The sequence below is a fragment of the Papio anubis genome, chromosome 2 (assembly GCF_008728515.1).
Source record: "Papio anubis isolate 15944 chromosome 2, Panubis1.0, whole genome shotgun sequence".
Taxonomy (NCBI): domain Eukaryota; kingdom Metazoa; phylum Chordata; class Mammalia; order Primates; family Cercopithecidae; genus Papio; species Papio anubis.
The window spans coordinates 74,818,749-74,832,242 of record NC_044977.1 but is presented as its reverse complement, the minus strand read 5'-3'; the positions used below and the strand labels follow the sequence as shown (position 1 = coordinate 74,832,242).

Genomic DNA, 13,494 nt, shown 5'->3' with positions numbered 1-13,494 from the left:
ATATATCTTATAGTCTACTGGCATCATCACTTTACCACTTTGACTGAAGTAGATAAACCTTATCTCCATTGATATTCTTTTACCCTCCCTCACTTATAATAAATTATCTTAAATATTCTCTCTACACACATTTAGAACCATTGAACAGTATTATTGTTGCTTCAACACTTAAACATAATTTGGAAAATTTAAAGAGAAATCAATTATATCTCAATAAAAATGGGAAAAAAGAAAACTCAAAAGGTGAAGAAAAGCGTTTTATTTATCTATAGTTTTACTTTCTCCATTCTTCTATTTTCCTGATTGTTTTTGTTTGTTTTTTTAGAATTTTGGTTTTGTTTTAGAATTTTCTTTTTGTTTAGAGAACATCTTTTGGCCATTTATTGAGAGCAGGCCTGCAGGCAGCAAATTTTCTTTCATTTAAGAATATTTTCATTCTCCCTTGATTCCTAAAGGATATTTTCACTGGATGTAGAATTCTGGGTTAATTCTTTTTTCTTTCAGCACTATAAAAATGCTATGCCACTTCCTTTCAGCCTTTGTTGCTTCTGATGACAAACATGCTGTCATTTTACTTGTTTCACTAACATACATAGGGTGTCATTTCTTGTTGCTTTCAATGTTTTTCTGGTTTTAGTTTTCAAAAATTCGACTATGAATGTGTCTTGCTGTAGTTTTCTTTGGGTTCAGCCAGGTTATTGAATCTGTAGGTTTATTTCTTTTGCCAAATTTAGAAAATTTTCAACCATTAGTTCTTCAAGTACTTTTCTTTTCAGTACTACCCACTTTCTCTTCCCCTGGGACTCCAGTGAAATAAATGTTAGATCTTTTGTTATTGTTCCAAATGCCCCTGAAGCTCTGTTTGTTTGTTTGTTTTGTTTGTTTTTTCCCCCAGTTGATTTTCTCTCTATTGTTCTTATTGGGTAATTTCTATTTTCAGGTCCACAGATTCTTTCCTCTCCCCATTCTCTTCTGCTGTTGAATCCATCTACTAAGCTTTTTGTTTTGGCTATTGTATTTTTCAGTTGAAAAATTACTATTTTTTAAAAAAATCTTCTATGGCTTTGCTGAGACTTTCTATTTTTGGCTGAAATATTCTAATTTTCTATTTGGCTTAAGCATGGTATAACTGCTTGATGAAGTAACTTTATAATGGCTGCATTAAAATCTGTTAGGTAATTCTAACAGTGCTATTATCCCTGTGTTGGTACTCACTCATCGCCTTTTTTCACTCATTTTGATATCTTCCTGATTCTTAGGATAACAAGTGATTTTTTTTTTATTACTAATGTGTATATTTTCAGTATTACATTATAGGGGTCTGGATCTTATACCTTCTATTGGCTTTTCCTAATATGGCTGAAAAGAGGAAAGGGGGTTATCTGTTACTTTTAGGTGGGGTCCCCACTTGGCTTTTGTTGACACCGGAGAGGGGAATGGGCTCCTTCTTACTGCTGGGTGGGGATGGTGGCTTGAGCTCCCCACTAGGCCTTTGTTGATACCAGCTAGGCTGGGAGGGGTAGGACTATCTCACTATTGCTCACAAGCTGGCCTCTCTGACTCCATACGGAGAGGGTGGGCTCTTTACCACTGGATGGTGGTAAAAATCCTGATTCTCCTCTAAACCTCCTCTGACACCACACCAGTGGGGAGGAAGAGGGTGTTTCATTACTGCCAGGTGGGGTGGAAGTCCTGAGTTCCCTCAAGCGGTCTCCACTAAATCTATGTGGAAATAAGGGGAATCTCCTTACTGCCTGGATGCAAAGTGCCAGCTCTACACTTGGCCTTTTCTGACACCACCCAGCAGGGAGGTTTCAGCTTCTAGTCACACAGCCTGTCAAGGACAGAAGGCTCAGCTTCTACCCTTGGGACGTGGGACCACAGGTTTTTCTGTGCTGTTGCTAGAGTAGAATGGTTGTTGAATAAAAGTTTTCTGTCTTGTAGGATGTCCCTTTCCTGATCCTTTGGCTAGAGAGAGCAGGCTTTTATTAGGGCTTTATTTGCCTCCGTCTGTTGGTATTTCTGGGTTGCTGGCTCTTTAGCTCTAAGTCTGGATAAATGAAGTAAAACAGAAAGGGAACTCATCACCTAGTATTCCTTTGATCCCAGGTTCCCTAGCTAGTCTGTCTTATTTGCTCTTCCTTTCAAAGACTTCTTATGTTTGTTTTCTACACAATGCCAAAGGTTTACAAATCCATGCTTGATTTTTTAAAGTTCTTTTAAATTTCTACTATTTCTTCAATTTCCCAAAAACTATAAAACAAATGTATATATATTTGCATGTGAGTGTACACACACGCACATGCATAAAAAGGTAGATCTGGTTCTAATGCGGTTTAATTTGCTATTCAATGTAAGACATCCTAAAAAGAAGTTTTTTAGAATGAAAAACACATGAAAACAAAGTAACCGGTATATACAATTTAGGCTAAAAATATAAATGATATGTATCTAATCACTTAATACATGTGAAATCTGATAGTCGCAAACAAATCCCATAATTATCATAAGCCACATTTTTGTATAATTTTTCTACTAAACCTTAGGCAAGTGAAACACTGGCTTTACATCACCTAAAAGCTAAGTTATAAAAACTAGGAAAATCACTACATTCTCTTGAAAGCCAGCCATAGTTTAGAAGGCCAGCATCCCGCTAACCATCAAGATATCCAACTTCCCTTTTTCCAATGTATCAAGTTAGTTTTGAACAAAATTACTGGTACATTCTTTTCTAAGAATCTGAGTTTCACAGATTATTCTGTACCAGGAACACCAAATATCCTTCCCTTTTCTCAGCATAATTCTTCTTTACTAACGTGACATAATTTCAAAGGCAATTTATTGCAAAAGCTAAGTAAATTTTTGATTTTATGGTTGGCATCCATTTTTATAACAATGTTTAAACTCCTCAGAATAACCACAGGTAATGATGATGACAATGGTAACTATAACAATAGTGATCACTAATTAGTACTAGCCCAAGAACTTTAGTTTCTCTATCTCCTCTAATTCTTACCAACAGTTTGACAAGATAGGTACAATTCATAGTATTCATGTTCTCCTTTTATATATATAGAAAACTGAGATGCAAGAGGTAAACTAAAGTTCCTAAGGTCAAATAACTTGTAAACGCTGGAAACAACATGACCCTTTAGTGAAGCTCTTAATTAATACACTTCTTGACTCTCGAGAAAAGACTACTTCTTTTATCCTTATTTTTAAAAAGCATTTGTCATTAACATGAAGACAGAAACATGAGGTGTCCCCTCCCTCTAGCTGGAAAATAGCACAGAAGCTCTAATTCACTTATCTCAGAATTCTTCCTGGGTAGGTTCTCAAAGAGGGTATTCTTTTTTTTTTTTTTTTTTGAGACAGAGCCTTGCTCTGTTACCCAAGCTATGCAGTGGTGCGATCTCGGCTCACTGCAACCTCCACCTCCGAGGTTCAAGTGATTCTCCTGCCTCAGCCTCTCAAGTGGCTAGAACTATAGGCATGCACTACCATACCTGGCTAATTTTTGTATTTTTAAATAGAGATGGAGTTTCACCATGTTGGCCAGGCTGGTCTAGAATTCGTGACTTCAGATGATCTGCCTGCCTTGGCCTCCCAAAATGCTGGGATTACAGGCGTGAGCCACTGCACCTGGCTGTCCAAGAGGGTGTTCTGAGATCCAAGCCTTTTCTCTAACTCCCATATGTTTAGAAAAATCATATTACCTAATTTTCATTGTTTTTTTCTAATTATAAAACATATGCTTAAGTATGCCAGGCTTAGTGACTCACACCTGTAATTCCAGCACTTTGGGAGGCTGAGGTGGGAGGATCACTTAAGCCCAGGAGATAGAGGCTGCAGTGAGCTATGATCATGCCACGGCACTCCAGCCCAGGCAATACAGTGAGGCCCCATCTCAGGAAGGGAAATAAATAAATAAATAAATAAATAAATAAATAAATAAATAAATAAAGTGTGTGTATACACACACACACAAAGTATAAAAAATTCACAACCCACATCAATGAAACATCTGGTTAGAAAGTAAGTTATTTACTTAACTCAAACCCAACTGTTAATAGATACTTCTAGAACTTTCTGCATCTAGAACTTGATCTACATATTAACAGAAACAAATGTACACACAGAATAGATGTAGGATATGTGTGTATACATGCATATTTTGCAAAATTGAGATCCTTCTCATAGTTTTCTGCAATGTCCTCCCCTTTGTTATCGTTGACTTAACAGTAGATCAATTTCAATCTATGTAAGTATAATAGATGAATCTGTGGTTTTATTTTTTAAATAATTTAATCAGTCATTTTCTTTTTCTTAGTGGTACACTAAAACATGGTGAATCTCAATGATAGGATAATACAGTCAAAATACTGTATTTAAAAACTGACTACTGTTGGTTAGGAAAACCACATTATCTTAGATTTTCCAGAATGGTTTAAAATGTAGCCATTTTTTTTTCCTTTTCAGAAAAGATTATTAAATGTTTAACTATATAGCATTTACGTTTTATAAATCTGAGAGACTTTCCTGTCTGTCTGTTCTCAAATCTTAATTCATACACCTTGCACCATGTAAAAATATTAACTTGTGTATTGCAGACCTAAACATAAAATGTAAAAAATGAAAATATTTTTGACTGTGTTAGGCAAAGATTTCCTAGCTACTACAGAAAAAGCACAATTGACTAAAAAGAAAACTGTTAAATCAGACTTCATCAAAATTAAGAATTTTTGCTCTTTGAAAGACATACTTGAGACAATGAAAAGAAAAGCTGGACTTGGAGAAAATGCATACAAGTCACATATATGATAAAGGAATTGTATCCAGAATATATGAAGAAGTCTTAAAACAATAAGGACATTGCAGTTCAATTAAGAAAAAAAAAGCAACATATTTACTATTTTTAATGGTTAAATATGCTCTTTAAATATTATGTCATAATTTCTATATACCATAATGTAGTTGTCTAAACCTTTAGGGAAATGATTAACTTTATGCTTCCTCAAACTGTTCAGAATCAATAAGTAGAGAATTAATTACCTTTTTATGCAAAACTTATTAAACCTTATTAAAAAATACCATCAGTGGGTGATCAATCCCTTAAATGTAGTTTACATTGGCAGCTGCTAGACAGAGGGAAGGAAGGGAAAAGAAAGAGAGATTTAGGTAGAAATAATGGTATACTTTACTCTATAAAATAGACTTCTCCATTTTCGGTATAGGCCATCTCCCAGTTTTCAGGTAGAGGACCTAAATTATCCTCTGCAGAAAGAGGTAGGTATTGAGGGAACTTCTGAGAAGGGTCCGTGATGGGAGCAGCGATGATGCTATTATTCACAGGTGGTAATGCTGTTTCTTGGAGAGTGTGCTCGTCTTGTTCACCAGAATCGGCTGCTTAATCATGTGAAGAGATGAGAGAGAGAGAGAGAAAGAGAGGGAGAAAAAAAAAAGGTATTCAGCAATCATAACCCATACCTGGGAAGTATGCAACTATACACATCTATATTCTTAAACGCTCTTATCCTTCCCTAATTCCTGGCCATTAACCATTACTCCTATTTTATTTAGATGTCTGTCCCTTAATTGGAAAGCATCGAAATGATCAATGAAACTTATTTTACTTAAGAAGAAGGGGAAAAAAATCCCAAGTAATGTATTGCTCACAATCTTCGAAATGTCAAAGAAGAAACAAATTCATGACTCAAACTCTTAAACTAAGAAGGCCATCAAAACACAGATGGATCTGCATCCTCATTCCATAGGTATCACTTGATTTCATTATTCAAAAGATGTTTGGGCACAAAAAAGTATCCAGGGTGAAAACACAGACACAGTGGCATTATTACCCATTCTTGTAGAAATTATTTTATGTTATTTTTATATTTGTATAAATATCTTTGGTAGACACTGGCAAAGATCAAAGAATGGTAAATTAAGCTGAAACATATACAAAAGTTTAGAATATGGAGAGAGCTATACCAGTGAGTCAGATTGGAACCTCTTTTGAAAAAGTTATGCTCCTGTGAAAACCAAGACAGTTACCCCGAGAACAGTATCATGTGGGCGGACTGATACAACTTGAGTCTTAAAAGAAGGCTCGAAATACTTGAGTCTCCTTGCCTTCTTATTAACTAGAAACATCAGGGGTGATGTCATCAAAGTATCCCCAAATGGCATTGTTGACATTCTGGTTGAATTTTTATAGAGGCCGATGATATTAAATGTCAATCTCTATGGGGCTTTAAAACTGAATAATCAGGGTATGAAGCGAATTTCTATCTCCCACAGTAATTCTGTAGACATTTCTGATTTAGTGAAAACAGACTGAAGAATGATAAAAGGCTGTTTTCAAAGCTTTCTCTGATGAGAACTCCCAATGACACACATGAGAGTAAAGGTAATCTAAAAGCTGGATGGAGGACATGCTAAGCCTACTAAACCACCACCACCACCAAAGATGTACTACCCTTGAGAAGGCTGCCTGTAGGTATTCCCAGCCCTGCATCTATCTGCTCTTCTCCTGCTAGCACCACTCAGGTATCCTTGTGGTGCTTCCCTCTACTCCAGGTCCCACATGGTCCAGGAGGGGACCTACTCCTGGCTCCACATCGTACTCCTTGCCAATCTGGAGTATTCTATCATTTTTGTCTTTGTTATTAGGTCAGGAATAGGTACGTGATCTAAGGCAAACAAATTTGAATGTCAGACATGGAAGATTTACTGGAACCATGAAGCCAGAGGTGGTTGCTCGAGGCTGGAGCCTATTTGCTAATAGGTTCTCATGCTGCAGGTGTTGGCAGCCATCTTGACATAGCTTGACATGACTTGCCAGAGAATTAAGTGCACACAGAGGAAAGGTGAGGTGAAAGATGGAGAAAGTCATCTAATATCCCAGACTGAGCCTCTGATCTCTGATTTCATACCTGAAATCAAGGATGCCCATCGTTTTGATTGCTTGAACCCACAAATTCACTTTCCTGCTTAAATAATTTGAGTTAATTTTGCAACTTACATCCAAGAGTGCAGATGAATAGATCAACTAGAAGTAAGGGAACAGAAAGGAACTAGGCCAACACAGAAGAAAAATTTTGAAATGACCAATCAATAACAAAATAAATTCAAAACCTGGCAAGAATTAAAAGAGTCACCTTTAATTCTCTAGAAGCCAACAAATATTCATTTCTGGCATATCTTGGAAAGTAGACTTTTCACACTTAAGTGCATAAAAGAATCACCTGGAGAGATTGTTAAAATGCATATTTCTGGCTCTGTCCTCCAGAAAACAGGTTTGGGGTAAGGTTCCAAAATGCACACTTTTAAAGTACCCAGGTGATGAAGATTCCAGTGGTATAATAACTACACTTTAAAGACAAAGACACTAAGAGTTCTCTTACCAACTAAAAGAAAAAATGATGTAGAAAATCAATTGTTTAAAAAGTTCTAACTTCAGTTGGGAATTACTCTACCCTTTTCTTGGTTTGAACCTGCCATGTTCCAGAATCACCAGAACCTCTGGCTCCTAGGACAGGTGTTGCCGGCAGCCAATGAGCAGAGAGTGGGGCAGTCTCCAGCCACACACTCCTCCGTGCACCAGTGCCAGGCCAGAGATGCAAATGAGATGTGTAGAGAGTGGGTCTAGGCTGAAGGCAGCTGGGCACTCGGTGCCAGTTTGTGCCCTGGAGGAGAGTGGACTTGGGGTTGCCAACCTTCTTACTTTTCAAGACAAGCTGGAAATCTGTATTGTTATGTAAAATCTCCCAAGTTTTCAATCATAATTTCTTTAAAAAATAATGCAGTATGACACCAGTGAAAAATGAAAGGTCATGATTATGAGCACTGACCCTGGAGAGCCTCACTACCCGAGTTTGAATCCTGGCTTTACCACTTACTAATGTGGGCAAAGTACTTAACCTTGTGTGCCTTCACTTGTTCATCTGGAAAATGGGGACAAAAACAATCCCTACCTCACGGGGTTGTGGGGAGGATTAAGTGGATAAGGCACTCAGAATAGTGTCTAGCACATAGTGAGCCACAGTAAGCAGCTGCCAGCAGCAAAAGTACCTCTATCTTCATCAAAATTATGATTAATTTTGTCTTCAGGCCAGACCTGACCCCCAGCCTGCAAATACGTTACAAATAGGTAGAAAAAGGATAGGTTATAACAGCAGACCACAGATCATAGTCTTGTCTGCTTCTAGCTGTGCGGCTTTGCCTTTCTGAGCACATATTTCTCGATCTGTAAAATGGGCATAATGTACATGGCATGAGAACAGAATTAACACATGCAAAGTGCCTGGTACCTGCGGCGTGCTCAGTGGGTGCTTGGGACTGAGACCTCTTACTGGAACTACAACTGTCCAAACTCAGTGACTGACTTTTCACTTAGGAGACAGCAAACTGTCAGAATGATAAGGAGAAATAATAATTTCATTTAAAAATTTTAATTAACCTATTTTAATAGAAACTGGATATAACAGGAAAAGGGTAGTGCCAATGGGTGAGCCACTACATATGAAATGAGATGCACTCAATTTAACACTGAGTGTATACATGTTTACAAAAAAACAAAAGGCCTTCCCTCTCAGACACTGCATGAAGGGAATATCTCTGGGAAAATCTCTCAGTAATGTTAATTTCCTGGAGGAAAAAAAATCCCTCCATAACTAGATCTTACTTTAAATTATCCAAGTATTTGTTTTTATTTTATATGCTTTCTATATCTTCTTCTCAGCTCAACAGAATCTGAATCTCATTCTCTGAAAGAAAATGGAAAGTCCAAAAATGAGCTGCTGGCACAGACATATGGCAGACTCAAGAATTCACAGCCTTAGTCATGGCTTTGACTTTGACACATGCTGTGATTTCAAAAAAATCTTTTGTTGGGCATGGTGGCATGTGCCTGTAATCCCAGCTATTCAGGAGGCTGAGGAGGGAGGACTGCTTGAGCCCAGGAGTTTGAGACCAGCTTAGGCAACATAGCGAGACCACATCTCTACAAAAAATTAAAAATTAGCTGGGTGTAGTGGCACGTGTCCACAGTCCCAGTTACTGGGGAGGCTGAGGTGGGAGAATCACTTTAACCTGGGAGGTTGAAGCTGCAGTGAGCTGTGATTGTGCCACTGCACTCCAGCCTGGGTGACAGAATGAGACCCTGTCTCAAACAAACAAACAAAACCTTTCATTTAATTTACCAAAGATTTAGAAGCACTGCCACCACTTTCTTACTAAAGGTTACCACTGAAACCAAAGAGGACAGGTAGAATGGAATACTGGAACAAGATGGAATGGGGAGACAGGGAACCTGGTTTTCCCATTGTTCAGTGGTGTAACAGGTACACAGTCCTTCAGGGTTCTCATCTCAAAACTGGAAAGGTAATCTCTGGATTGCTTCTCTCTCAAGATTTTCAGGAGGTTTATGGGATACATGTAAAAATGGTTTGTAAAACATAAACGAACATGAATGACATTTTTATTCAGAGTAAATCAGAAGCTTCCAAGTATTTACACACACACACACACACACACACACCCTGACACACACAGGAACTTTTAAAGGTGACTTCAAGACCATAAGCCAAGTCAAAGAAAATTTCTAAAGTTCGTTTTAAATTATACATGCTTTCAGGTTTATGTGTATCTCCCACTGTGTACAACCGGTTAGTCATAATCTTTGAGGTTCCATAAAGCTGATGAACTTGATTTAAAACACAAATAGCATAGTAGGTGTGGAGTCAGACTTTCTGGGTTGCAGTGGCAGCTTTGACCCTCCCTCACTGCTTCTGTGATACTGGACAAGGTATTTGACCTTCCTGGTATAAGCATAAAGAACTCAGCAAAGTGCTTGCCATATAGTCCATATTTGAGAAACATTAGATCTTATAGAATGATTATCTCTTAACGTTCCAAAGCAATGCTTTATCACTGTCTACCAACAAAAAAGAAGTGTCAGGCTGGGCAAGGTGGTTCACGCCTGTAATCCCAGCACTTTGGAAGGCCGAGGCAGGTGGATCACGAAGTCAGGGGATCGAGACCTTCCTGGCTAACATGGTGAAACCCCGTCTCTACTAAAAATATTAGCTGGGCGTAGTGGCGGGCGCCTGTAGTCCCAGCTACTCGGGAGGCTGAGGCAGGAGAATGGCAGTGAACCCAGAAGGCGGAGCTCTCAGTGAGCCGAGATAGCGCCACTGCACTCCAGCCTGGGCAACAGAGCAAGACTCGGGCTCAAAAAAAAAAAAAAAAAAAAAAAAAAAAAAAAAAATGTCAGCAACCTAATGTTTAAGAATATCAGGGATTATTGGAAGAAAAAAGCCTAGAAACATGATTAAGTAATGTTTTGATGTCTCTCAGAGGTGTTCATGAATGAACCTGTTACTTTTAGTTTTTTTAGTTGTAGTGATTTGTTGCACATTCTCTTTCTTATTTTTTTATTTTTATTTTTATTTTTTTTTGAGATGGAGTTTCACTCTGTCACCCAGGCTGCAGTGCAATGGCGCAGTCTCGGCTCACTGCAACCTCTGCCTCCGGGGTTCAACTGATTCTCCTGCCTTGGCCTCCTGAGTAACTTGGATTACAGGCACCGGCCACCACACTCAGCTAATTTTTGTATTTTTAGGAGAGACAGAGTTTCACCATGCTGGCCAGACTGGTCTTGAACTCCTGACCTCTGGTGATCCGCCCGCCTCAGCCTCCCAAAGTGCTGAGATTACAGGCATGAGCCACCGTGCCCCGCCCTTGTTACACACTTTGTAAGGTGTCTCTAAAAAACACAGTATTTTTGCAAAAGTCTTTGTGTATATAACTGTGTTTTGGCCAACAGTGTAACTCTACCTTCATTAAGCCCATATAGGAAGTGTTCTTTCTCAAGGACTCTTTTTAGGCCCATAATTTGGGCATAATTTGTAGAAGACTCTCCCATTGCTTTGTGTTCACAGTCAGTTCCACGGTGAGCATCTGGGATGACTGCCCACTGCTCAGCTTCTGCCTTAATCAATGACTGCAGAAAGGAGGGGTGGGCTGCCTTCTCAGGATGCTTCTGGCCAGTAGGCTCCCTGATCTTTTGTCTGCAAACAGTCCCAGCGTTACTTAGGCATGTTATTGAGACAAACCTTCTTCAAAAGACTCAAGCAAAAGGCAGCTAAGATAGAAATAGCAGCAAGTTATTAAAAATATCCTGGTAAATATCATTTTAATGGCTCCATAATATTTCTACATTTTGATATGATGCTCATGCCTTTATCATAGCTGGCCCAAGCAGGAACCAACACCTCATTATGCCACTGTCACTCTACGTGCAAAGTGGCTGGTGGATTCCTATTTAACGTGTTTCAGAATATGAAATGCTTTGACACCACTAGTTTCACATACGTATGGACTGGGTAGTGTTAATTATGTGAAAGATCTAGCATGCGTTAGCGTATGACAGATTGTCAGCTGTCGCAGGTGTAGTGTTATAAGTGAGGGGACAGTCAACATGCTCCATACGTTGTGAAGAGGTCCCATCACGTGCATATCTCAAGGCCACTTTTTCCTCAGTGCATCCTACTGGCCTTCTTGGTATCAGACAAGAACATGAGGAGCACAATCAGGTGCCACTTAGCTTTCTGTTTTGTGTGGAAACTAATCATCAGACTGACTTTGGCAATGATGATCTGGGTCCACAAGTTGTTCTAAGATGCCAGGATTTCAAGTGGGGATTTTATGGGGTCAGATTTTCTGAGGCATGGCTTCTAGAGAGAGATTGATAGTAGTTAGAAATAGGAAACTGCATCTAGACTTACAGTCAACTACCTCTACTTTGTTCCTTATTTCTACCAAAAAACCTATTTAATAAATGAAGGACAAATACAGGCACACAAGCTTCTTGGGGACCACCCAATCTGCTTGGCAGAACTGTTTTGCTGCACACTACCCCCAAGGTCTTCTGTTTCTGTGACCACAACTATGGTTTAGGTTATACCATCATTTGCTATTCTTATTTATCAAAATATCAAGGCATTAAAGTATGAGATTATTTGAAAGAAATGTTAACATGTTTTCATGATCTGTTTTCATTTTGGTAAGGGCTACTATAAACATATGGAAGATTCCTAAATGAATGAAATCAGCTGATTTCAATTAAAACATAGGTACAAGGTGGCAAATTTCTTCTAGATATTACAACTATAGGGCAGGCACTGGCCTAACCCATTCTAATTGAGAAAATAAGAAATTTCCATGGAGTCAAATTCATACAGCTAGAAGGGGAAACTCAGAAATGACCTAATCCTAGCAAGTCATTTTATACATGGATGAGTTAGGCATAATGTTCCTAAGAAGACAACTACCAAGAGCCAAGCCAGGATAACAAACAAATCTCTTCTGTCTTTACCTGACACTTCTTGCACAAATGTTGGGCTATCCAGTTGCTATAACAATAAACTCATCCAAAAATTTTATTGCCATTTGATAAAATGTAGGCTTCTGAGCTTAGTTGATAAATTTTAAATACCCCAGTGAGGCCCATACAGGTTGCAGACAGCATTCATAAATAAGAAACTTTTCCTAAATATTCTGTTAGAGTTGGCAGCACAGGAGAAAACAGTCTAGTAATCTCTCCCTTCCCCAAGGCTGATGCTAATCAATAACCAAAGTATGATAATGTGAGAAAAGGCCACTACAGGAGCGGATAATCTCATATGTTGAAAATGGATAACTTATTCATAGCTATAACTCTAAAATATTAAATACAATATTTAAGTACAGGAACAACAGAAGAAACAAGGTGTTCTTCTAATGCACAACACTATAGAGTGAAGTTACTTCTATCTTATTCAGTTGTTACATTTGGACTTACTGTGTAAGGTCAAATCCTCATATAGTAAAAAATATTCTTGAGCTCTTCTGGGTCACTGCACTAACCCAAGGAACACACAACATTATTATTATTATTATTATTATTATTTCATTTATTTGTATTTTTTGAGACAGAATCTTGTTCTGTTACCCGGGCCAGAGTGCAGTGGTGCAATCTCGGCTCACTGCAACCTCTGCCCTCCAGGGAACACACATTATACCCTGTGAATGGTGCCCCCTGGAGTTGTGCAGTAATCAGCCTGTATGGCCTTACCCAAAGGCCTTGTCCTTGAAAATCCCTTCACAATTACGTTGTGCACATGTACCCTAGAACTTAAAGTATAATAGTAATAATAATAATAATAAACCCTTCATAAAATACAACATACTTAAGCTCAGAGGTAGACAGCCCTGAATGTAGATAAAATATATATATAGCCAGTAATACATAGGCTATATAATATAGAATGCATATATAGGATATAATGTTAGAATTTTACTTTTCCATCTTTCCCCCTTTTAAGGCATATAGCAATTTTGCTTAAGTTAACGGAGCACATAATATCCTTCCATTATATCTCTGCTTTCAAAGATATAAGAGGGTCCTGCTGGCCTTCTGTACAGCATCAACTGACATTACACTGATAAAAC

General features: G+C 38.3%; 1 protein-coding gene across 25 annotated transcripts in view; it reads right to left on the bottom strand.

Moving 5' to 3' along the window:
- Positions 1 to 13,494, bottom strand: part of MAGI1 (membrane associated guanylate kinase, WW and PDZ domain containing 1) — a 677,304-nt gene that overhangs the window by 112,827 nt on the left and 550,983 nt on the right. For 15 of the 25 annotated variants that reach the window (XM_017955300.2, XM_017955303.2, XM_017955314.2 and 12 more), the window contains one exon: positions 5,202 to 5,403. In XM_017955300.2, the coding sequence (XP_017810789.2) occupies positions 5,202 to 5,403 (202 nt within the window). Of the gene's footprint in view, positions 1 to 5,201; positions 5,407 to 13,494 lie in introns of all 25 variants that reach the window. The other 10 variants (XM_017955299.2, XM_017955302.2, XM_017955304.2 and 7 more) reach the window with 1 other exon arrangement.